We start from the raw sequence: 25,669 nt of genomic DNA, 5'->3' as shown, positions 1-25,669 counted from the left end.
ATTATTTTGGAGCATTGACATAGAAGTCATTAATTAATATCCTAAATGTAATGGGAGAACAACATCAAAGACTTGACAGGCACTGGGCCTTTGGAAAATGCCTCCAAAGAAGCCTTTTTGCACAGATGGATGAGACTTCTGTGCAACACAATCATCAAAAGACCTTGAAGATTTGAGTCCAGCTACTATCTAACTACCAAGTGTAATATATGATCCTTGTAGCAAAATCAGTGTTACTAGAGCAACTCAAGGCTGCAGCAACTGTATGTTAGGTACCTATGCCTTTATGCCATGGGGGAAAGAGGTGAACAGCTGGAGAGCTGCCAAACAGAGAGGGACCTGGGGGTGCGGATTGACAGCCGCCTAAACATGAGCCAGGAGTGGGCCCAGGTGGCCAAGAAGGCCAATGGCATCCTGGCCTGCATTAGGAATAGTGTGGCCAGCAGGAGCAGGGAAGTCATTGTGCCCCTGGACTCTGCATTGGTTAGGCCACACCTTGAGTCCTGTGTCCAGTTCTGGGCCCCTCAGTTTAAGAAGGACATTGAGAGACTTGAAGGTGTCCAGAGAAGGGCAACAAGGCTGGGGAGAGGCCTTGAGCACAGCCCTGTGAGGAGAGGCTGAGGGAGCTGGGGTTGCTTAGCCTGGAGAAGGCTCAGGGGTGACCTCATTGCCCTCTACAACTACCTGAAAGGTGGTTGTAGCCAGGAAGGGGTTGGTCTCTTCTCCCAGGCAACCAGCACCAGAACAAGGGGACACAGTCTCAAGCTGTGCCAGGGGAGGTTTAGACTTGAGGCGAGGAGAAAGTTCTTCACCGAGCGAGTCGTTCGTCATGGGGATGTGCTGCCCAGGGAGGTGGTGGAGTCACCGTCACTGGAGGTGTTCAAGAGGGGATTGGACGTAGCACTTGGTGCCATGGTCTAGTTGTGAGGTCTGTGGGGATAGGTTGGACTCGATGATCCTTGGGGTCTCTTCCAGCCTTAGTGATACTGTAATGGAGTGGGGAAGCTGTTGGTAGGCCTGCATATCATATTTCCCACAGGAATCAGTGAAATGCAGGCTTCAGCCTGCTTGTTTCTTGGACAGGGGAGGAAAGATTGAAAGGGATGGCATGACAAAAAAAGTGTTCTTAGCATTGGATTACTCTGTTACCTATGATACATCTGTGAAGCCAGAGAAAGGATTTTCTTTTCTTGAAAGTAAACCAGTTTTTATACACAAGTGTGAGATGTTTCATATTAACAATCCAGTAAACTAGTGAACTGTCTCTGAACTGTTTCAGAACAGAACTTTCAACCATACACTCCTTAAAGGTGTGGAAGAGTAGGGCAATTTATTAGAAAGTGTAACAAACAGATGTAAGAAACAAAAAAGCTTGGCAAAGAGCCACCATGTCATGACAGCATACAGTGCTAATTCCATTGAAAAATGGACAAATGCCAAATGAAACTCACAGGACAAAAATAACCTCTGGATTTAAAGATCATCAGGGAACATATTTCAGCGAAAAAAGAAACCCAAGAAATTGTGTATGTTTAAAATTTTATTCATGGAATGCAAATATAGGCATGGCATATCACAAAGCCAAGTAATAACACTTCATTAAAAGCAGTTCCTTAAAAACACCTGCAACCATCCATGACAAATGCACTGAATACATCAATCTCTGCATCTTCAACCAAAATATTCCTCTAGAAGCCTTTTGCAGACAGTTATCAACAGCACACCACCAAACTTCAGCGTGAAAAGCCTGCAGAAACATCTGCTGATTTTAGGTGTATCATGCATCTGCATTTAAGGAAGTGCTGATTATTATTCTCTCTCAGGAAAATACACGTTCCAGTTTGGTCAAAAGTTGTTCCCCCAAACACCAGAAAGGCATTTTCTGATGGCTAACTATCATCTAAAATGGAAACAAATGCAGATGCTTCTTGGTAACACCTATCTTAAAAAAAATAAAGCACTCTCCAGTCAGAAGAGTCAGTGTCATTCATCAGTGTGCATACCTGAGGTGCTATGGTGTCTACATTCAGTTTTCCTGGAAGAGATACTAAAAGGAAACAAGTCACCACAGTGTATTTTAGCTGAACTGTTCATTTTCCTTAACTCTTCTTTTCCAAGGAGCTTGTAGACCTGCTGACAAGGTCTGTAGAAGAACACCATACATCTTTTATTTCTCCCTCATGTCTTCGTTGCCTGGATCTGATCTGTTAGTAAAAAGAAACAGCTTGTCTTAGCAAAGCTGAATTCTGGTTATATTTTGCTTTCTGAAAACACAACCTGGTATGCTGTATGTGGGACAATGCACTTCAGAGTTATTTTCAACTTGCTCTCTCATCCACTTCTGAAATCCCTCCACAGCAAAGTTGTTTCCCCCCGAATATTGGTAATCAAGCAGGAACACTCTTCTCCATAATTTGATTTTTATCCTTTTCAAGCTTCTAAGGTAATTTTGAGAAGAGTAAGGTGTAGAAGTTTACTTTCTGAAGTACACATTTCAGTTCCTTGTACACATTTTGGCTGTCATATAACTCAGTGTGAACTAATTCCTCAACAGCCAAAGGACTAAAAGTTTGGTTTTGAATAAGTCACATGAAAACGACTTTCAGTAGCCACACTTCTTCATCCTGCTGCCTAATTGGACTTCCCAATTCACCTCAAGCATTTCCTTAGTTAGCATAAAAGCACTGCACTCCCATTACAAAACGTGGAAATCAGCACAATTTCCCCTACTAACAGGGAACAGGAGCTGGGTTTAGACTGCTGTCAGACAGGTTACTGATGACAGGCTGTTGCAAGAGTAACCTCATTACAAAACAGAAATATGCAAACTCAGCCTTCATTAGGGGAAAAACAGGCAAAACCTTTTGCCCTTGCCACCCCAGATCTGTGACCTACCCTTAATGGGTCTGCAAAAGGTAGCTAAGGAAAACATGGCTGTTGACAAGATCTGTGCATTCATTAACCACTTCCTCCACTGAATTGTATTGCATCCACAGGCTGTGATTTAGGGACCACTATAACTTCCAAATACGTCACTCTAGTGCTGCAGGAATGAGGAGAATCATAGTAAAAATTGGGTCTTGACATATCAAAGTCTTCATCCACTAAAACTGTAGCTGCCAAACTGCATGTGCATGGGCAACAATACAGTTTAAATCCAACCCCTCTGAAGCTTTTGTGGACACTGAATTGGCATGTTGAAAGAAAGCTTTCAGATCAAGCCCACCCATGAAGAAATTCAGCTTAGAAAATCAAGAAGTTCAACAATCCATTAGAAATTAATAGCTCTGAAGAGCTATGTGAGTGACAGCAGGAGCACATGCTTACTGTGCTTAGAAATCTACACAAACATCTTAAACTTTGGTCAAAAATATTTAAACCAGCATTTGGGATCCTTTTATGTAGCCTGAAGCTATGTGCAAAGCCATGGAGTCAAAATTGGGATTGCAACTTAGAAGGTTCCTCCAAGACAAGAGGCCCTGAAAATCACAGGAAAAGACTGCAGAATAAGAGCTGTGCCTGAAATTAGGAAAAATGTAAGTGATTTGGCATCTGCCTCTATGTTAATAGGATGCACCACTGAAGGAAACTTGGTAGTAAGATGCTACTTCCTTATGCCAGAACTCTTTCAGCTGGTGAGGATGTGTTACTGTTCTTCTGCAGGGCAGTAAATCTCTTTGTGGAGAGTATTTTTGGCTAGTATACATTCCTCTGAAAACAAGATCAAATGGGTTTGTATTCTGTAATAACACAGCAAAATAAACCACCTCAGAATCTTGGGTGCAGCACTTTTGCTTAATTGTGCTGCTTGCCTTACAACTTCATGACAGATGTCTGGAATGCAAATAAATTAATTTGGTGTACTTGGAAATGAAGACTCTGGAGAGCCTTAGAGCTGCCTTCCAATACCTGAAGGGCTCCTACAAAAAGGCTGGAGATGGATTTTTGATAAGGGCATCAAGAAACAGGACAAGGGGGAGAATGCTTTTCAGCTGAGGAAGCATAGGTTTAGACTGTATCTTAGGAAGAAGTTCTTCAGTACAAGGGTGGTGAGACTCTGGAACTGGCTGGCCAGGGAGGTCGTGGATGCCTCCTCCCTGCTGGTGTTCAAAGCCAGGCTGGATGAGGCCTTGAGCAGTCTAGTTGAGAGGTGCCCCTGCCCATGGCAGGGGAGTTGGAGTAAATGACCTTTAAGGCCCCTTCCAACCTAAGCAATTCTATGATTCTATAATCACCTTCTAATTAGCAGTAAGGATTCTAAGTAGGAATGCCAGTCTGGTATCCACAGATAAAAGGGACTACGAGTGGTATTCCTCGGTTGTAGTGCGAGGGAAATGGGGTTAGCAGCACTGACTCTGGAACATCGGTGACATCTAGCGGCTGCACGGCACGGGACACGCCAGCACAGAGACGGCCCTGCAGATGTCGGTTGTACTACACTAGCTAATACACTCATAACGCAAGCAACAGAAACTGGGAGGATAAAATTAGAAGGAGTCTGCCACGACAGTACCACACTTCGCTATTCTATACACGTAGCAGCAAGCAGGAGGACAGGAGGGGACAGATCCTTACCAACATACAATAGAAGGATACACAGCATCCACATCAAGATTGCAATTATGTCTGTAATGCATACACGTGTATGTATTTCATACTTTCAGATGGATCTGTTATTCTCTATGTAGTCATGAGGGCCTGCATATGCTATGATGGTTATAATGTAAGCTGGTCCTGTTTTGGCTCTACATAAAAGAACTGAAGCTGAATACTCAAAACAGGTGTATTTGTCTCTGTACTTCACCTAATTTTCCAGCCTGGTAATTCAACATTTCCTAATATAGAACATTAAGTTATGTAAATCTGGGATGGGACTGAAAGGATAAATTAAAGAACAAACTGAACTATCACAATAATAAACTGCAGTGCAGGAGCTGGTAGTATTACTGTTTACAAGACAGTGTAACACTGTTTGCAAGAGGATGAATTAATATTTCATAGCATGCACTTGTCAAGAGAAACTGACATGATCCTTTGTGCACATTAAGGAGGTAAATGGAAGGCAAATATGAGAGAGAGCACCAGTACTCACTGTGTAATTTGATCTGACAGCAGAATTGGACAGAAAGAAAACAAAGAAAATAATAAAGAAAACTTAAAAAATGAAAAAGTTTAAACACAATGAAAGCAGAGCAAGAGAATTACATATGCTATACCTTGCAGCCAGTCCACACCTTCCTGTAATCCTTCTCCTTTAAGAGCATCACTGGCACTGAAACAAACAAACCAAATTACCAAAACACTGGAAAAATACCAGTTTCAGGGGAACCATCACTGCCCTTGCAATTCACAGAATTGCAAAGTAGCATCAAGTGATGAAGAAACCACATGAAGAAAGCAGCTTCCCAAATGATATATTCTACAGTGCCTTCCCAATATGGAAACATCATTTCAACATGTAGTCTACTCTAATTCCAGTTTCAAGGCTGAGGAATTATTCCTAGAACATGAAGGGTCCTGCAACAGCTCTCACTCAAATCAGCCACGCTGGCCTGTGGCACCTCCACTTAGGTTAACTCCCTCCACAAACTAGGCTATAAAAGATGTTTACTCCCTACAACAACAGAGATGAATCACAGAATTGTTCAGATTGGAAAAGACCTTGAAGAACACTGAGTGTAACTGCCCTTCCATGTAGTTCCTATATATAGTAACAATGTTGGAGTACTGGAGGAAGACACTATAGTGCATATATACTTCATTGCAACAGCAACTCTGCAACTGTCTTTTATTAATGAATTAATATTAGCCTACACTGAGAACAGTGTGAATCACAAGGGTGCACCTCAGTCTTCAGCATATCACAGTATCACCAAGGCTGGAAGAGACCTCAAAGATCATCCAGTCCAACCTGTCACCACAGACCTCATGACTAGACCATGGCACCAAGTGCCACATCCAATCCCCTCTTGAACACCTCCAGGGATGGGGACTCCACCACCTCCCTGGGCAGCCCAAAGCTGGACAGCAGGGAAACTGGACTGTTACTGTGGGTAGTTATAAAATTGTTCCATGAAGCTTGGGAATTCCTCAGTGTAGTCTCTGAGACACAAAGCAGGGACACCTGGGTAACCAGGTTCATATTAAAGGGGCAAAAATGAAAGCTGCAGCTTTTAGGAGCATTTAGCTTCTGACTTCACTTATTTTATTTATGGTATTTGAGGACTTGAATAAGACAGAAGTCTCACTTCCATGAAACACTTCTGATATAAGGAGAGGTTTTTCCCTTGGTCTTTCTATTTATATGAAAGTGTGCATCCTTCAAAGAAAAGACATGGGCTCCTACAATTAAAAATCCTATGAAATATTACAGGGTACTAAGAGTGGTGTCCCTCTGAATTCAGGTGACAAGTTTACTAACAGTCTTGCAACAGCAGTTTACTGAAGCATCTGCAGAGTGGGAAAAAACCAACTCTAAATGTTTTGTTTTTGATATTCTGAAACCTGCAAGACAAACTACCAGCAGCACTCTGTTAACAGTTCTACTCCATTTCCCATCAAAAAATAACGACAGCTCATTCTCTGATCAGAATACTGCTTTCTGAGTCCACTAGAGGCCCTTCATTTCATTAATCAGGTAACAGTTCTACTGTGAAGATTTTCAAGACAGTCTACACAAATGTATTGTGTGTTTAAACCAAGTTCCATAGCAAGTACTACAATATTACTGCTGTTACATGTGGCAGCACTGTGTTTAACCTGGCTGATCTCATCTATCTTATGTAACACTGAGTGTTATGATAGAGCTAAAACTGAATGTACAAAGTAATTCTAATAAAAGGTAACACAAAAAAAGAAGGGCAATTACCAGATATGCCAGGGCTTGTCTTTGATGTTTTCTAATGACAGTAACTGAGATACTTTCACAGATGATATTGCATCCCTGAGGTCCATCTTGTTGGCAAAGAAGAGAATAGGTAGTCGACGGTGCTTAATATCTAGGCAGGAATGGAAATGGAACTGTCATGGCATTACCCAACACTTACTAATCTCTACATGCAATAAGCTACACACAATACAGGAAGGTATTTTGCTCACCTGTAACTGCAATTCTCTGAAGGTTGTATCCTACCAAGATGGGCAGGGTCATTGTTGGGTCACATGCATGCTTCAAGAACGCTCACAAACTTTCTGGCAGGCTTTAGGATCTTCTACTCCCTCTCCCCCTACCTTATACATACATTTAAAGATGTAGGTATAAACAGCTGGTGAAGCTGAGGAGCAGGATATCAAATGACTGCCTTCAAATACTACTCATCTTCTGTTTAGGGTGGACTGGATGTGTAAAATGATTTGTGTTCATTCATAGACTCAAAACAAGAATTGCCTAAGTGCAGTCAATTATCCTTTGCCATCTTGGAGAGCATGCATGACTTCAAAAACTGGGAAAAAATGCACATCTGGACATCCCTTATCCTGCCTTCCCCTCCAGAATTATTTCCAGAAGCTCTTTTCAGCAAGCATTGAGAACAACTGACCAAACCAAGTACACTGGCAATCTGTGGCATACTTACACACCCAACAGCATAAGCTTTGCTGATTACCACAGAAGATTAGAGAGTCGCTGGAGGTACACTCTCTTCAACCTGACAGATGCAAAACTGCCAACAGATTTCCAGCACTAACTGTATGAATATTTCACATGAATGAAATAATGGATAAATAACAAGATTAGAGGGAAGAAAAAAGGACTTGAGTCTGTCAATCAGTTCTTGATGGGAAAAACAACTTAGGCCCCTGCCTCCTGCCCCAGGATGAGATGTGCTATACAGGCTCTTTTTCAAACAGTAAGAACAAAAGGCTAGTTCACATAGGAAACAAGCTAAAGGCTTATTAAAAATCTTCCAACCTAAGCCAGCTGCCCCTGCAGGGGAGGGGCAAAGTGGATAAGAACAAAATAAATCCCCAAGTCTCAGGCTGTCATTGTTGAACTTTTAAAATTACATTATTTCCACCCCCCTCCCCCATGAAACCTTTCCATCAAATCAGTGGAGATAGATAACACTATCTACCCATGGTCAGAGATGATGGCTGCTGACCAACACACTGATCATTTTCACAACTCTTGACCCTTCCTGGACCAATTTTTTCCTTCAATATAAACCAAAGGCCTCAGAATACAATCAAATCTCTGGTTTGATTTCACAGTTGTACAGCTTTTGTATCTCCTGACTGAAACTTGCCTATGAATTTCTACTGTAATTAAATGAACTGCCATCCCCACAGGGTGCAGGTTATGGATAAATTAAAACCACAGAAATCACTTGACATCCACACAGCCAAGTTACTCAAGGAAATTTCAGTGTGTTTGAAAAGCAATTGAAAAGATAGAATAGAATAGAATAAACCAGGTTGGAAGAGACCTCCAAGATCATCGTGTCCAACCTATCATCCAACACCACCTAATCAACTAACCCATGGCACCAAGCATCCTGTCAAGCCTCGCCCTGAACACCCCCAGCGACAGCGACCCCACCACCTCCTCAGGCAGCCCATTCCAATGGGCAATCACTCTCTCTGTGTAAAACTTCCTCCTAACCTCCAGCCTAAACCTCCCCTGACGCAGCCTGAGACTTTTTATTTCTTTTACAGTTATTAATGGAAAGATAACATTTTCTGGTTTCAAGTAGCTAGGAGTTAAGACAATTTTAAAACCTAAATGCCAGATGTATGTGATATAGATTGGATTGGAATGGAATGAACCAGGTTGGAAAAGACCTTCGAGATCATCAAGTCCAACCTATCAACCACCACCATCTAATCAACTAAACCATGGCACCAAGTGCCTCATCCAGGCTCTTCCTAAACACCTCCACCGAGGGTGACTCCACCACCTCCCTGGGCAGCACATTCCAATGGCCAATCTCTCTTGCTGGGAAGAACTTCTTCCTAACACCCAGCCTAAACCTCCCCTGGCACAGCTTGAGACTGTGTCCTCTTGTTCTGGTGCGGTTGCCTGGGAGAAGAGACCAAACCCCACCTGGCTACAACCTCTCTTGAGGGAGTTGTAGACAGCAATAAGGTCTCCTCTGAGCCTCCTCTTCTCCAGGCTAAGCAAACCCAGCTCCCTCAGCCTCTCCTCACAGGGCCTCCCCAGCCTCATTACCCTTCTCTGGACACCTTCCAGCACCTCAACATCCTTCCTAAACTGAGGGGCCCAGAACTGGACACAGGACTCAAGGTGTGGCCTAAGCAGTGCTGAGCACAGGGCACGACAACTTCCCTGCTCCTGCAGGCCACGCTATTCCTGATGCAGGCCAGGATGCCATTGGCCTTCTTGGCCACCTGGGCACACTGCTGGCTCATGTTCAGCTGCTATCAACCAGTACCCCCAGGTCCCTTTCTGCCTGGCTGCTCTCAGCCACTCTGACCCCAGCCTGTAGCACTGCCTGGGGTTGTTATGGGCAATGTGTAGAACCTGGCACTTAGATGTGTTCAATCTCCTGCCCTTGGACTCTGCCCATCTGTCCAGCCTGGCAAGGTCCCTCTGCAGAGCTCTCCCACCCTCTAACAGATCAACTCCTGCCCCCAGCTTGGTGTCATCTGCAAATTTACTGATGATGGACTCAATCCCCTCATCCAGATCATCAATAAATATATTGAACAGGCTGGGGCCCAGCACTGATCCCTGGGGCACCCCACTGGTGCCTGGCTGCCAGCTGGCTGTGGCACCATTCACCACCACTCTCTGGGCTCAGCCTCCAGCCAGTTCCTAACCCAGCTCAGAGTGCTGCTGTCCAAGCTAGGGGCTGACAGCTTGGCCAGGAGTTTGCTGTGGGGGACGGTGTCCAAGGCCTTGCTGAAGTCCAGGTAGACTACATCCACAGCCTGCCCCACATCCACCAGGCAGTCACCTGATCATAGAAGGAGATCAGGTTGGTCAGGCAGGACCTGCCCTTCCTAAATCCATGCTGGCTGGGCCTGATCCCCTGGCCATCCTGTAAGTGCTGTGTGACTGCACTCAAGATGACCTGTTCCATAATCTGTATCCATAATGTAACTTTATACAAAGAATCTCAAATTTATGTGAATTTCAGTTCATTTTAGAAGCATGTGCTGTAAAGTCAAGTGACCCAAGAGTATCTGAAGACTACCACCTTGCAAAATGCTGAAGAATTAGCTTTCACTGAAAATGTACTAAGATACAAGTGATCATTAAATGAGCAGTTTAATGAGCTGCCACTTATGTAACTACAAATAATTTATAGTTCTGAGTCACAAAGCAGCCCCAGCTAGTACAGCTTCTGACTCGTTAATGCTTCACAGTACACATTCATTCATTTTCCCATGACAACCCCAGGCAAATTTGGCAAAAAGAGAGGGAACTTCTTTCACTGAAGCATTGCTAAGCTTTTTAGCCAGGAACTGATTCAAGGTTCTTACACTGCATCCGTTTACACCTAAAGTGCACATGTCAATTTAAACCACTTCAGAAGGTTCACAGAGGCAGAAATAGATGGGAAGAAAGCAGGGTATGCAAGAAGAAAACCAGAACAGTAATACAAGTGGAAGTGTAACTGCTTTACTGTATCAATGCATTGACTAATTAAACAGATGCTTTTATCAAACATTACTACTAGAATAACTTCTGATTCTCTTTGCTTGTCTTAGCAGTCGTCTATCAAAATAAGAACCAATAGAAAAGGAACATGGTTGCTGCATTTAAGCTGAGCTGCTGCAGGGCAGAAATAGACAACTCTGGCCTTCTCCTAGTTTTATGGAATGTACTAGGTGGCCATAGCTATGATGTCCCCGAACTAGAAGACCCAGACACATCAATAACTAAAGGGCATTGTGCGACATTAGCATTAATAAGCCATTAATGTCAACATGAAAAGCCTCACCACAGCTTGCATCTCCACAGGCTTAACATTTTCACACTTTTTCTAATAGACCAGTAAACTTACTACACAAGTCTTTACCACTCACCCTGAGTACTGCATGGTTTTCCATTTTACCAGCAGAACTGCCTGTTACTATTGTGGTTAATAGCTGCTTTAGCACAAAGTGCCCTGGCCTCCATGTAATCCACCTGCAGCCTTTGGTTCAGCTCATCCTCCCCTTTGACACTTGCAAGGCTGTCTTTTCACTGCCTGCACCTGCAGTGGCTCATACCCTTGGAACAAAAAACATTGAGGGCTCATACAAACTCACTTACAGCATCTTTGCCAATTAATATATTGCATGCAGTCTTCATGGAAAATAAAATCCTAGTGACATAGCTGCCCCTACCACACACTACATTTCTTGATTAGAAGTGCAAGTTAGCTTCTTATTTCTTTGGTTCAGCACTGCAACTTCCCAAGTTGAAGTTCTGCCAGCTTAATTAATATGCAATGAATTACAGGAATATTTCTTGCATGAATTTTTATACACTGTTTAGTCAGAGCAACTACCTGAAGTGCTTGAAGTCAAAATTGAAGAATGATTAGAATAGAATAAACCAGGTTGGAAGAGACCTTCAAGATCATCGCGTCCAACCTATCAACTAATCCAACACCACCTAATCAACTAAACCATGGCACCAAGCACCCCATCAAGTCTCCTCCTGAACATCTCCAATGATGGTGACTCCACCACCTCCCCAGGCAGCCCATTCCAATGGGCAATCACTCTCTCTGTATACAACTTCTTCCTAACCTCCAGCCTAAACCTCCCCTGGTGCAGCCTGAGACTGTGTCCTCTTGTTCTGGTGCTGGCTGCCTGGGAGAAGAGACCAACCTCTGCCTGTCTACAACCTCCCTTCAGGTAGTTAAAAACATTCCAGTGATTTTGGCTATACAGAAGGGAGTAGAAGTGAATCATAGAATCAATAAGGTTGGAAAATACCTTGGAGATCATCAAGTCCAACCTATCACCCAACACCTCAGGACTAACTAAACCATGGCACCAAGTGCCACTTCCAATCCCCTCTTGAACACCTCCAGGGATGGGGACTCCACCACCTCCCTGGGCAGCACATTCCAATGGCCAATTAACTCTTTCTGGAAAGAACTTTCTCCTCACCTCCAGCCTAGTCAGTGAAGAAATGACTGATCTCAGAACTTTAAAAAGTATAGCCTCATGTGAAAATGGCAAAAGAAACAAAACCCCTAAAATCAGCCCTCCAGTCCTGAATCATCTCACATCTTCTTCCATCCCATGTACCTCTTCATAGGCAATGAAAGCTGACGAGTGTAATGATCCCTCCTTATTTCCAGCTCAAGCATAACAATAATAAAATAAATACATAAACAAATGAAGTTACACAAAAGGAATTAGTTGTCTTCATGCAAAAATCCACACAGGGAGGTACATTTTTTGTGCATGGTTTTCATCACACACAGGCTCTTCAGCTGCAGGAGCGTCAAAGACCGTTCCTCCTCAAAACAATGCAACTTTTACTCTCTACTGATTAATGAGGGACCAGTCCAACTCACAACAGCCAAATAAAGCATGATCATTTGCAACTGTGAATAGATAGATATAGCAACACAAAAGAAATCCCTCCCAAACTTATTCAAGGCTATTATTGTCCTCATATTCCACAACACTTCTAGAGTATTCAGAATGAAGAATGAGTCAGGTTAGTTCTTTTAAGACAATATAACAAATATGAAGACAGAAGGGGAAAAAAGCCTCCTCACCTGGATGATTCAGAAGGGTGTCGAGTTCTTCTTTGGCCACAACCATTCTTAATTTGTCACTGCTATCAATGACAAAAATAATGGCTTGGCCTTCTCTGCATAACACAAAAAGAGCAAAGAGGCAAATTATAGGTTCTCGTGAACTGTGATTAAGAAAAGGCTTCAAAAGAAATACCCCAAAAGAAGCAAACAAACCTGATTTCCCCTCCTCCCCTCTCCTCCCCTCCCCACCTCCCTATTATTTTTTGATGTTATTTACCATTAACATTTGAATCCACTATTATTTCTGAAATTCAGTATTTGGTAACATGCAATTTTTTGAGATATAAGGTTGTGAGCTGCATGACTCAAAGTTCAAACTACACAGATCATGGAATCAATAAGGTTGGAAAAGACCTCAGAGATCAAGTCCAACCTGTCACCCAACACCTCCTGACTAACTAAACCATGGCTTCAAGTGCCACATCCAATCCCCTTTTGAACACCTCCAGTGACAGGGACTCCACCACCTCCCTGGGCAGCACATTCCAATGGCCAATTAACTCCTTCTGGGAAGAGCTTTCTCCTCACCTCAAGCCTAAACATCCCCTGGCACAGTTTGAGACTGCATCCTCTTGTTCTGGTGCTGGTTGCCTGGCTACAACCTCCCTTCAGGTAGTTGTAGACAGCAAGAAGGTCTCCTCTCAGCCTCCTCCTCTCCAGGCTAAGCAACCCCAGCTCCCTCAGCCTCTCCTCACAGGGCTGTGCTCAAGGCCTCTCCCCAGCCTCGTTGCCCTTCTCTGGACACCTTCAAGTCTCTCAATGTCCTTCTTCAACTGAGGGGCCCAGAACTGGACACAGGACTCAAGGTGTGGCCTAACCAGTGCTGAGCACAGGGCACAAAGACTTCCCTGCTCCTGCTGGCCACACTATTCCTGATGCAGGCCAGGATGCCATTTGCCTTCTTAGCCACCTGGGCACACTGCTGGCTCATGTTCAGCTGCTGTCAACCAGTATCCCCAGGTCCCTTTCTGCTTGGCTGTTCTCCAGCCACTCTGACCTCAGTCTGTAGCACTGCAAGGGGTCATTGTGACCAAAGTGCAGCACCCAGCACTTGGATTTGTTGAATGCCATCCTGTTGGACTCTGCCCATCTGTCCAGCCTGTCAAGGTCCCTCTGCAGAGCCCTTCTATCCTCTAACAGATCAACACCTGCTCCCAACTTGGTGTTGTCTGCAAAGAAAAGCTTTGTCCTTCAGAAAAGCTTCATTTCACTACTAAGGCTGAAAAAACGACTCTAAAAAAGTAACTAACTTTGTTCTGACAATGTGGTCAAGGTGGAGAAAATCTCCAATCAAGTTTCTGTAGGAATTCTGTATTTCCCACAATGAACCAAGCTTATTTAGAGAGAGGTCAAGTACCTTGTAAGAAAAAGCCTGTGTCCAGCACTGTGTAACAAGGAGGCAAATGCAGATTTACCTTTTACAAAAATCTGCATAACCAAGATCTTTCATTTTGAGTAACAGGTACAATCTTTCAGCTATTTCAGATCATTAAGCCATTTTGCTGGCAGCATAATCACACTCACAATATATACACTACTATTCAATCCATTATTTCAGGAAACTCTATGACTTGATGTTCCATTTACTGACAATTATTTGAAAACAAAATACAGTCTGACCAGTTCAGATGGCAGTCATAAACACCTCTCAAAAAGTATTTTCAATTTACATCAATGTTATATGCACTTCTCCTTCCTAGTGTTCCTCTTAGAGAGCATTACACATACATGCTTCTCCTCCCAGCACCAACTACCTTTGTATTTTCATAAGAAATAGTCAAGACCCACTGAAAAATAGAAAGAACTTGTCCAGCCCAAGATTGTACGAGAAGGTCCATTCCTTTCTGGGGCACAGAGTAACTCTAACAGCAAATACAGCTCTTGCATCCCAGGCGAAAATGCCCAAGTATTTTTCTAGAGTAATCAGAGCTCTAACACATTTACTACCAAAAAAATAACTTTGCAAACAAGTAACTGTAATAGACACAATATGCCAGGAGTCTGCAAACATTTAGGACAAGTGCACTTTGATACATCCTAGAAGTCAGTTTCAAGCCAAACAGAAGAAAGGGCAACCTTGGTGTACTCCAAGGCATCTATTTAGACACCTGATCAGCTTTGGTTACCATTTTGCTTAACTTCATAATGTGCTGTTCAGTTTATAATTTCTATATTACTGTTATAAATTAATCATAAATATGTGACTACTGCACTGGATCAGGAACACAGGTGGATGTAAGTGCACATTTATTTCACTTGTTTGCATTACCTAACACTTTGTCTTAACCTACTGTTAAGACTACAAAAGTTGTTTTATGCCACACAAAGGGTAAGTTACTCTGCAGTCAGAAAAACCAGTTGACTTATGAAGCACTCAGCATTCTTAGAGCAGCCTAAGAGCATCAGTTACTAAAACAAAAGATTTGGGAAACACATATCTACCACTCTTGAGCAATAAAAACCTACCCCTGTTTTCAAATTGCTAACACATACTTTGCACAGAAAGTAAAGGAAGTGTTAATCCTCAATTACAGAATACTTTCAACTCTAGTAAATTAAATACTAATATTTAATCAAGATTATAATCTTCAGAATTTTCTCTAAGCTATTTCTGTGTGATTTACTACTGATCATCTTACTTAGATCAGCATCAGGTATTACAGAACGAGACAAAATAAAGACTCAAGTTTCATTAGAAACTAGAAAGCCAGCAAATGGTAAGTAGACAATAAGCCAACTCCAGAGTGTTATAATGTACAGTGAATATCCTGCTTTACAGATAATAGCCAAGAATACTTGGTCAAGTTCTTAGGTAAATGTGTCTAATTCTCTAAGACTGTTGTCCTCACCCCTGAAAATCTCAGGCATCATCTTTTGGTTAAGTCACCCACTTACAGAAGAACAGAAAAATAGGAAACCTAACTCATCTTGATGCTTTCTTACAGGAGTAGCTTTCAAGTTGCAGTATTGCACCTCCCTGCACCTCTGAGTCAACACAATGTCCTCAAAGGCACATGGATTAACAGCTTCTTTTTTGTTTTTTTTTTTCCATTTTTTAAAACAGGAGGAAAAGTTTTATCTATCCAGCATGACCCTCTGTCAAGCAACAGAACAATTTCTAACCACTGCTCTGGTTTATCATACTTCTGTTTAGATAATGCACACAACAGCTCATCTGCACAGCAATGTGTAAAATAAACGATAGGCTTACTTGTAATAATGTTCCCACAGGTTTCTGTATCTCCCTTGACCTGACATATCAAACACTGTGAAAGACAAACTGCAAAGGAAAGAAATGTGTGAGGCACAAAACAAAGAACAAAACCTAAACTATTTTCTTTGCTATCCTGATGGGGAAAAAAGACAGATCACCTTGAATTCTAGTCAGCTGAGAAAGAGTAACTAGAATTCATTTGGGACTCTATCTGCCTTCAAAACATCTTACCCATATCTTATTACAGAAATATTGCACAAGGGAAAACGTGATTCTCTATTCTCCAAATAACAGAACTAAATCAATTACAAAAATTTACATAAAATAGAGAATTAGTTCCCATTCAGCCTCTCTTTTTATGCCTGTATCAAATGTTTATAATGTTGAGCAAACTAAATTCAGATGAGCTACGAGATGGCATAGCATGGCATAGCATAAACCAGGTTGGAAGAGACCTTCAAGATCATCGCATCCAACCCATCAACCAATCCAACCCCACCTAAACAACTAACCCATGGCACCAAGCACCCCATCAAGTCTCCTCCTGAACACCTCCAGTGATGGTGACTCCACCACCTCCCTGGGCAGCACATTCCAATGGGCAATCACTCTCTCTGTATAGAACTTCCTCCTGACATCCAGCCTAAACCTCCCCTGGCACAGCTTGAGACTGTGTCCTCTTGTTCTGGTGCTGGCTGCCTGGGAGAAGAGACCAAGATCCACCTGTCTGCAACCTCCCTTCAGGTAGCTGTAGAGAGCAATAAGGTCACCCCTGAGCCTCCTCTTCTCCAGGCTAAGCAACCCCAGCTCCCTCCCCAGCTCTCCTCACAGGGCTCTGCTCCAGACCCCTCCCCAGCTTTGTTGCCCTTCTGTGGACACCTTCCAGCAAGTCAACCTCCTTCCTAAACTGAATCCATAGCCAGTCTTCAATTCTGTCTCTAGACAAGCACCAGTGGCATCCAAAGGCTTCTGTTCACAAAATAAAAGGCTTATGAAAAACAAATTGGAAATTTTAGAAATATCCCACCTTCCTAACAATAATCATCTTCTGGTCATAAAAGGTTACCTCAGGTGACCAAGCCAACAAAAAGGTAGCCTTTGCCACTTTTGAGGATTCATCCTACACGCAGCAAGTCAACTTAAAGAACATCACAAAAAATACTGACCCCCTCCTGAGGCAAAACTGACTTCACTATTAGGCTTTCCTGGGTAGTCCCAAATAGCTCCCCAAGTGGAAGCCACATTAAAATGAGAAGGTTTGGAAACAGAAGCTCTCCAGACATTCTTCCCATTCTACATCTAGACATTACCTGATTTTAGACTAGCTGCTCTGCAATGTGTAAAGTTATTAGCAATCTGCCAACAACATTTTGATTGTAGTATTAGATTAATGAGGTTTTGGACTGGGAGTCAGTTTGTTTGGCTTGGGTTTTCTTATCATTCTACATGGTTCATTTGCTGGCCACCTCTCCTATTACAGGATCAGAATAAAGAAAAGCCACTTCAACTGATTTACATTCTCACACAGCCAAACCCCAAACCTGCATCGTGTGCATTACTGAGACAGAATACAGCTGCTGAGCCTTCCATAAAAATATCAAATCTATCAGTCCCACATATCAGCTCAAGGAATAAACCATTTTCTTGCAGATTTCTCTTTCAGTGGGGCATGCTGCTTGATTTGAAGACTCACTGCGCCCACTGAAATACAGTGATTGACTGCTACCTCCTTGAATTGTCTTTGTCTCATGACATTCCTTTTCTAAATCTCAGCCTTCATTCAGCTAATGACTCCTTTCTCCCTCTCCTGACCTGTGCACCTGCCATCTTTACATTGCCAATGCTGTGACCACCATTTTTCATTTAATGAGACTAGACTGCAGTCTTTGCAGAGTTCCTCCAGTGAGAGTGCAGATGTCTCTCCTAAAGTCTGTAAGAGTGCCTCGTTCTGAAATCATAACAGACAGGAATCAGATGCTTACATACACTTCACTAAAATAATAATTAAAAACCTTTTAATTTCCACTTTTGTTTTATAACACCACAAAACATACACTGTATTCTAATGCTGTCTGTCCTGGATCATGACCAGGATCCATGACGAGGTACTACAACACTTCAGCAAAGTGCATGTGATTTCATTGTAGCACTCCATATTGTACTCCATTGCCTCCCACTCAAAGAGGTAATTAAGTCCAACTCTTGTACATCAATTACTGCTGATAAATGGAGAAAAGGAAAGGAACTACCTCGACGTCTTGAACTTCTCTATACTGAATCCTATTGTTGGGACGATGTCCTGAGTTTGAGCCTTTAAAGCAAAGAAAGTACACATTTTACAACCAAGTTAGAAAACTTCAATATTGAAACATACTTGAAAAATGAAGAGGTTACAGATCTTTGCCCCCAAACTCTGCAACACAAAAGGCTTCCTACAAATTCAGACACCACATATTAATAAGTACAGCAATTGAAAACTCAGGGTTTGTGCTTTCTAGGAAGTACAGTGAATGTTATAGGACAAGAGCATGGAAGACATTTTAGCCTCCAGAGTGAGATCACACCCTTCAAGTTAATCTGTACATGCACGTGTGTGTGGATGTTACCTAGAAATAACCAGTTAACAGAAGCTAACACACAAGATAATCATGTAATGGTAACAAAAGATAACCAGTGTAGTGGTCAGTGGCTTCATGTCCAGATGGAGACAGGTGAAAAATGGTGTCCCTCTAGGGTCTACACTGGAACCAGTGCTGTTTAATATCTTCACCAACGAGATAGACAGTGGGATTCAGTGCACCCTCAGCAAGTTTTTGGATGATACCAAGCTAAGTGGTGCAGTTGATATGCCAGAGTAGCAGGGATGTCATCCACAGGGCCTTGGGCAAACTGGAGAAGTGGGCCAGGGTGAACCTCCTGAGATTCTGCAAGGTTCTGCATCAGGGTCAGGATAATTCCCACTACCAGTACAGGCTGGGGGAGGATGTGATAGCAGCTCTGCAGAAAAAGACTTGGGAGTGTTGGTGGATGAAAAGCTGAATATAAGCCAACAATGAGTACTTGCAACCCACAAGGCCAATTGAATTCTGGGCTGCATCAAAAGAAGCATGGCCAGACAGTCAAGAGAGGTGATTCTGCCACTCTACTAGTGACACCTGACCTGGAGTGCTGCATCCAGCTCTGGGGCCCTCAACACAAGCAAGATATGGACCTGTTGAAGCAGGTACAGAGGAGGGCCACAAAGATGATCAGAGGGCTGGAGCACCTCTCCTATGAAGACAGGCTGAAAGAACTGGAGCTGTTCAGTCTGGAGAAGAGAAGGCTCCAGGGAGACCTTTAAACTACGTTTCAGTATCTGAAGGGGAGTATCTACAGGAAGGCTGGGGAAGGACTATTTAGACAGGCCTGTAGCACTAGGACAAGGGGCAATAGGTTTAAACTAGAGAAGGGCAGATTTATATTGGACATTAGAAATAAGTTCTTTACTATGAGGTGGTGGAACACAGGAGCAGGTTGCCCAGGGAGGTGGTGTAGGTCCTATCCCTGGCAGCATTTAAGGTCAGGCTTGATGGGGTTCTGAGCAACATGATGTAGTTGGGAACATCCCTGCTTACTGCAGGGGATTTGGTACAGATGACCTTCAAAGGTCCCTTCCAACCCAATGCATTCCATGATTCTATAACAGCTTACAGATTATTATAGAAGTCGAAGTTCACAATATTTGTGCACTTTGGAAACCAAAATGTCAACCTGAACAAGTTTGCATAATACCTCAAATCTCTTACATAAAAGAGAATCACAGAATGGTTTAGGTTGCATGGGACCTTAAAGATCATCTGGTTCTCACCCCTCCCCCTGCCATGGGCATGGACACCTCTGACTAGATGAGGATGCTCAAAGTCCCATCCAATCTGGCCTTGAATGTTTCCAGACATGGGGCATCAACAACCTCTCCAGGTAACCTGTTCCAGTGCCTCATCACCAGTAAAGACTTTCTTCCTTACATGTAACCCAAATCTACCCTCTTTCAGTTTAAAGCTGTAACCCTTCTCCTACAAGTACATCCTCTTGTAAAAAGTCCATCTCCATCTTTCCTGCAGGCCCTCTTTAAGTACTAGAAGGCCACTATGAGGTCTCTTTGGAGCTGTCTCTTCTCCAGGCTTCTGTCAAGAAATTAGATTGGCCATAGTCCCAGCTTCTATTCATAGGCTGGCAGAGTCTATGTGACATTGACAATTATACAGCAGACATTATATAATGGCTTAACTGTAGTTCTATTCAAGCTACCAGGCTACTGTAAGAAATCACCATTTACCACAGAGGAATGGCCAAAACATAAAGCATTATTCACAGACTTGTCTGACAATAAGGTTTACTGCTGAGCTAGCCAAGGAACCTATCAGCTAGGCTGGTGCAACAGAATAGCTCTTTTAAGAAGCACTGATATTAAGTAGGAAGAAAGGTCACATTCCTTAGATTACAGAGTTGTCTGAGAGTGTGGCATGCAATCCTTATTAAAAACTGTATCTGTAAGCAATTGACTCCTCATATGCCACTGAAGCAAGCTTAGCTTATTCACCTGCAGCTTCATTGTGAAAATGGAATTCCACAATTGTAACGTTTCAGTCAGTTCATGTCACCAAAGGAAAATTTGTGCAGAGCAGAAGAGTTTCTACTTGGTTATTTTTTATTTCAGATGTATTTATCAGGTGCAGAAGAAACAACTGCAAACAGATGGAGAAATGCTTGTATTTGCCAGACACCCAATATCACCCGCAGGGCAGGTCTTAAGCAGACCAGGTGTTGACTCAGAATTCAAAATCATCTGTCTGTGGAACTTACTGAAAAATAAACTATTTCATCAAGCCTAATCTATCAACATTTGCTGCAAATTTGTCATGCCTTGCAAGGACAGGATGAATGTATGCAAAACTACCCTCCTAAGGCATCACACTACATAAAACCATTAGTAAGTGAATTCTCATTATGTGATACACAGTAAACAAATTCTATTTATTCTGCTTGTGTAATTCCCCTGGGACCTTCTCTAACACCTAATGTTATGATAAATCTTGGAAGTCTACATTCAGCTCCAGTTAGGAATTCTTTACTGCTTAAGGCATGATAGAATAAAGATCTCAAAAACTACATGAATTTGCCTGATACAAACGGTATCATTTCTCCCAAACAATTGGCAGCAGATAATAATCAGTTTATATTCTTTGTTTATAAATGTATTTAATTTTCAGTGGAAGAATAATTGCCAGGAGGAGCAGCAGATTCTTCACCATTTCCTATTTTTAAAATAATGCTCAGTGGTACTCTCCAGCAAAAGTTCAATGGAAAAAGAAAGAAATGTAAACAGCAGAAACTGCAGTTTACCAGGTGCATATAACCCAAGATGCACAAGCCTCTGGCTTCACACATGGCTATGAAAATTCATCTATTTCTATTCCATAAATACCCAGAAACCAGGTAATCCTGCTTTAAATTTTGCCTAGAATACTACACACTCTCAGTGGACCAAAACACTTTTCACTGGATGAATGAGCAGCAAATACAAATGCCACTTATTTTGCAAGCTGTTCTGCTTCAAAAATGCTGAAGCCACCATTGAGTGTGTATCTTCATATTATTGCCCATTTTATTATTTATTACACACCTATAACATCTCAGGAAGAGATTAAAATAAACATGATAAATGCAGACAAGTTGTACAAATGTGTTAAACCCAAGTGTTCAACACCACTTATAACTGCAGCCTTGTAGCAATTATTTAAGTGACTTAATAAGTGTTTTGGTTTCTGATTTGAGCCATCATAAATCCTTCTGTATTGGGTGCTCTTAGAAAAAATGTGCCACACTAACAGCAAGGTTTTGGGGGGAATGTTTTGATAATATGCATGCTTACAGTTTGTTTTATTTAATAGGAAACTCTTAAAATCTATTTGCTCCCCTGCACTAAAGCAAAGAGCTCTCCACATCCTTTCCGTGGACAGATTTAGTATGGCAACACACAAAAAGTTTAAACAAGCATCAACTGTACAGTAAAAACTTCAGCAGTGAGCTTAGCTACTTACATTTGAAGGTTTAAGTTTATTGATGATCGTTGTTTTGCCACTGTTGTCCAAGCCAAGGCACAAAACATGAACCTCCTTTTTCTTCAGCCCAAGCCATCCTGCCAGCTTGTCAAACAATCCCATACTTCTGGCTCAAGCGCACAGGGATCACCTGTTGTTCACAAAATGAGAGAAGGAAATAACTGTTGGAGAACAGTTACATGCACAGCAGTGCTAGCACAGTAGGTGGGCATGTGGCTAAGTAGTTCTTAAATTTTTAAAAGGACAGAGTGAGTAAGACACCATGCAAACACTGTCACAGCAGGTTTGCTTGGTACGCTAAGCAAATGGAGTGTAAGCTGATTAGAGCGAAGAGGACTTGATACAAAAGTAGATTGGCCGTTTATAGCCCTGTCTAGATAACACAATGTCCTTGATTCACTGGGTAGCACTATTGCCATCATTCTGGGAGTCCAAATGGGGGCACAACCACAAGGCTTCCTCACCTTCTACCAAGCTGGAAAAAAAAGGAAGACTGTTACACTTCACTTCAGTTGTCAGTAGCCTGCTCTCTTGTGATAATTTAGACATCAAAGCCAAACAAGACTTCCTTTCTTCAGCACCTACAACATCACTAACTGGACCCCAAAGAAAATAAAGTATCCTCTGTCAATTCAATTCAAACTCTAACTGTAGTAGGCCTTGCCAATATTAACATGTATAAACTAGAGATTAATTCACTACAAAGAGAAACTGATTATAATAGGATCTAATGGACATGAAAGCAGACCCCGTACCATTCACCCCCATGTCAGGCAGATGCCAAACTCCTAGTCCTCCCCAGACAAGGACTGAAGTTAGCCATCAGCAGCATCATCTAGGGAGCTCACATCACACATTCCCTTGTGCTACCTGACTGAACATATTTTGCATAGCAGATAAACCTTGTCTGTCCACCAAGAATAACTTCAGCAAAGATAGCTGAAATATTAGTGACTCATTTACTAATAAAGCATTTAACTAATGTCAGAGGAATTTTGCAGAGTGGTAAAGGCTGATTTTTCTCTTAACAAATAAAATTCACATGGCACTGGACAACCCAGATTGTGATCTTCGTTACCCTAGAACACAATGGCAAGAGGAAGAAGAAGAAAAAATGCCAGTGACAGGTATTAAGTCTCACTTCACTGATTACAGAATTATGATGCACTGCATTTTAATAGAAATAACTGTAATTTTTTTCAATATAATAAAGTCACATAAGCCATCATCTTTGATTACAGTATTCATTTTTCTTTTTTAAAGCACAGATCCTTTCAAAAGCTTCATCTAGTGCATTTGGATTCGAGACTGGCAGTAATCTACAGAGTGGCTCCCTGGTGTAACAGCTACACACAACTGTCACCAGATTAAACAAGCTCAGCACTAGTTATAGTAATTCCCTCAAATAAAAACCCCATGGTTTTTCTTCTAACTCCTTTTGGTCTCTGCCCTATTCCTTTCTTAATATACATACAGATCTGAAAGCAGATTAAGGCTTACTGTTTATTATCAAATGAATGGAACAAAACCCTGCTCCTAAAATGCACTGCTTTATAGTCCAACCAAGAGCCTTCCACAAACATATATACATACAAATATATGTTCTAGATGATAAGGTTAATAAATAAATAAATAAAGTATCTTGCAGGTACTCTTAGAGCAGGAGAAAATGTAGGAACTTAAGATACTCCTAGGGTTTCACTTTTAAACCCAGAAGCCTAAATACACATTCTTTGAAAACAATTCCTAGCAACATTTTGATTAGAGCCGGTTTTTTCCAGCAGTTTTTAATAGCAGTTGGCAAAGTAATTCTTAAAGAAAACAAAGGGAAAAAAATGTACCCTTGGCTTCCTGCCCCAGCCCTTTTCTCTCATTTTTCTCAGCTATGAAAAATTACAGCACTTAACAGCCGGCACAGGCTTCTGTCTCTGCCAGCTGATGTTTAGCCTACAATGCCATATAGCTATACACATTAGACTTGTCCTAAAAATATTTAAGATGAAATTTGGCGCTGGAACTTGTTATCAGACTCCATAAACCTTCATCGAGAACTGTAAGCCCGTCCGAGGCATCAGTGATTAACACTTGTGACTAACCAGGCCACGAAACTCCTGAAGACAAGCCAGCCGCGTAAAGAAGCGTCTGGAGGAGCAGCGCCAGGTTACCCTCACAGATGTGCAGACATCCCCCGGAGAGAAGCCCGGGCAGGCACCGCCAGCTCTCTCCGGCAACTGCTAAAGCAGCACAGCGCGGCCGGCTACTCCCATTGTCAGCTGTGAAAGCGACACTCCATACAACGCTATACATATCCTGCTGTGGAGAAGGCGATCAGACCTGAGGATGTCCCCTCTGAACTAAACGACACTGAAAGTCTAGTCATTTAATTCACGTGGATTACCGGAATGCAAACGCTGAGGCGTCAAGGCTGCCCACACCACCCTCGGGCGGCCCCTTCGGCGGTAAATTACGGCCCTGCCTATAGTGTCGGGGTTTTTCGTTTGTTCGTTTGTTTTTCCAGGACCCCTAACTGCCACCGCACTGAAAGTGAGCGGGCGAAGAGCCAGGGCCTAGCACGACCCTAGCAACACCTCAGGCCAGCTCCCTCGGCGCCCGGGATCGGGCTCAGGCTGCTAGCAGCTGCCCGGGCGGGGCTTCCCTTCCCCTCACTGCGTGCCCCTTCAGCAGCGCCCCTTGCAGCGGGAGCTCCTGCCCCGAGGCGCCCCGGGCGGGGCTGGCCCAAGTGTCGCGGAAAGAGGCAGCGGGTGCGAGTCCTCAACCCCAGAACCCCAGGGCGCGGCACAGGAGGCCCAGATAGCACCCCTCAGCTCCCCGCCGCCGCAGCACAGACCTCGGCCCGCGAGATGTGGGCCCAGCTCAGCCCGGCCGTCACCACCCGCCGCCGCTGGCGCCGTTGCCGAGGAAACCGCCGGCCCGCCCCCACCAATCGCTTCCCTGGCTACGCCGCGCAACGCCTCCCGGCCCGCCCCCAGCATCCCCGCCCCTTCCGGCCAGCTGCTGAGGCCAGCGATTGGGCGGTGCAGGCCCGAGGCTCCGCCCTGCAGGTGGAGCCCCTGGCAGACGTCGGCTGTGGGGCGGGAAGCGCGGGTGTGCCCGCGGCGTGGGTGGTGGGGCCGCTCAGGTTACCGTCAGTTGCATGGCTTGCAGCTGTGCCTGGTCGCCTACCATCACGTACAGCGGGCAGGCGTCCCACGCAGATTGCACGTACGAGCAGCAGTCGTTCTATCCTCTGTGTACAGCGGCTGCATAATGTTTTTCCGACCCATGCGTCTCTGTCTTTTACAGCTGCCACAAGAGTGCTCAGATAAATCCTCGTGGGGATTACAATTAATGTAGAAAGAAAAAGCCTGGTAAAAAGCACCATCAAAGGGGTTCGTATCGGCTGCTGGTTTTAAGCAGGCAGTTTGGTGGAGTGCGATGTTCAAGGGAAATCTCGAATGTACCTGTTGCACAGGTAATTACAGCAACCAGGCTTTGGAAAGAACATAGCTTCCTTGGACACAGTGTCCAGACATACATGCAGCAACTTTTTTGCACATTTCAGTCAGGCTGGTTCTAGGTCTGCTGCACAAGCTTCCTGTTACTTAGAATCACAGAACCAATAAGGT

The 25,669-nt window shown here is 43.2% G+C and overlaps 1 protein-coding gene across 2 annotated transcripts; it reads right to left on the bottom strand.

Moving 5' to 3' along the window:
• Positions 1-1,966: 1,966 nt before the first annotated feature.
• ARL6 (ADP ribosylation factor like GTPase 6) lies at positions 1,967-24,980 on the bottom strand. Of its 2 annotated transcripts, XM_054165868.1 has the most exons (8): positions 24,892-24,980; positions 22,023-22,173; positions 18,192-18,253; positions 15,940-16,008; positions 12,687-12,781; positions 6,869-6,998; positions 5,217-5,272; positions 1,967-2,204 (listed from the first exon to the last, which is right to left on the bottom strand). In XM_054165868.1, the coding sequence occupies exons 2-8, from the start codon at positions 22,143-22,145 to the stop codon at positions 2,179-2,181; spliced, it is 561 nt and encodes a 186-aa protein (XP_054021843.1). In that variant the 5' UTR covers positions 22,146-22,173; positions 24,892-24,980; the 3' UTR covers positions 1,967-2,178. The 2 variants fall into 2 exon arrangements, with proteins under 2 accessions (XP_054021843.1, XP_009900507.1); XM_009902205.2 differs by lacking the exon at positions 24,892-24,980 and having other exon boundaries at positions 22,023-22,328.
• Between the last annotated feature and the right edge of the window lie 689 nt (positions 24,981-25,669).

This window comes from Dryobates pubescens, chromosome 12 (assembly GCF_014839835.1).
Source record: "Dryobates pubescens isolate bDryPub1 chromosome 12, bDryPub1.pri, whole genome shotgun sequence".
Lineage (NCBI taxonomy): Eukaryota > Metazoa > Chordata > Aves > Piciformes > Picidae > Dryobates > Dryobates pubescens.
Note: the sequence above shows the minus strand (reverse complement) of the source record. Positions and strands in the feature narration are given on the sequence as shown.

What these genes read in the sequence shown, in the direction of transcription:
- ARL6 (XM_054165868.1), bottom strand. Translation starts at nt 22,145, where the DNA reads ATGGGATTGTTTGACAAGCTGGCAGGATGGCTTGGGCTGAAGAAAAAG. An exon ending in ATAAACTTAAACCTTCAAAT is followed by an intron (nt 18,254 to 22,022) that starts GTAAGTAGCTAA and finishes TTTGCTTTAAAG; the next exon opens with GCTCAAACTCAGGACATCGT. An exon ending in GACAAGCCCTGGCATATCTG is followed by an intron (nt 5,273 to 6,868) that starts GTAATTGCCCTT and finishes TGTTTGTTTCAG; the next exon opens with TGCCAGTGATGCTCTTAAAG.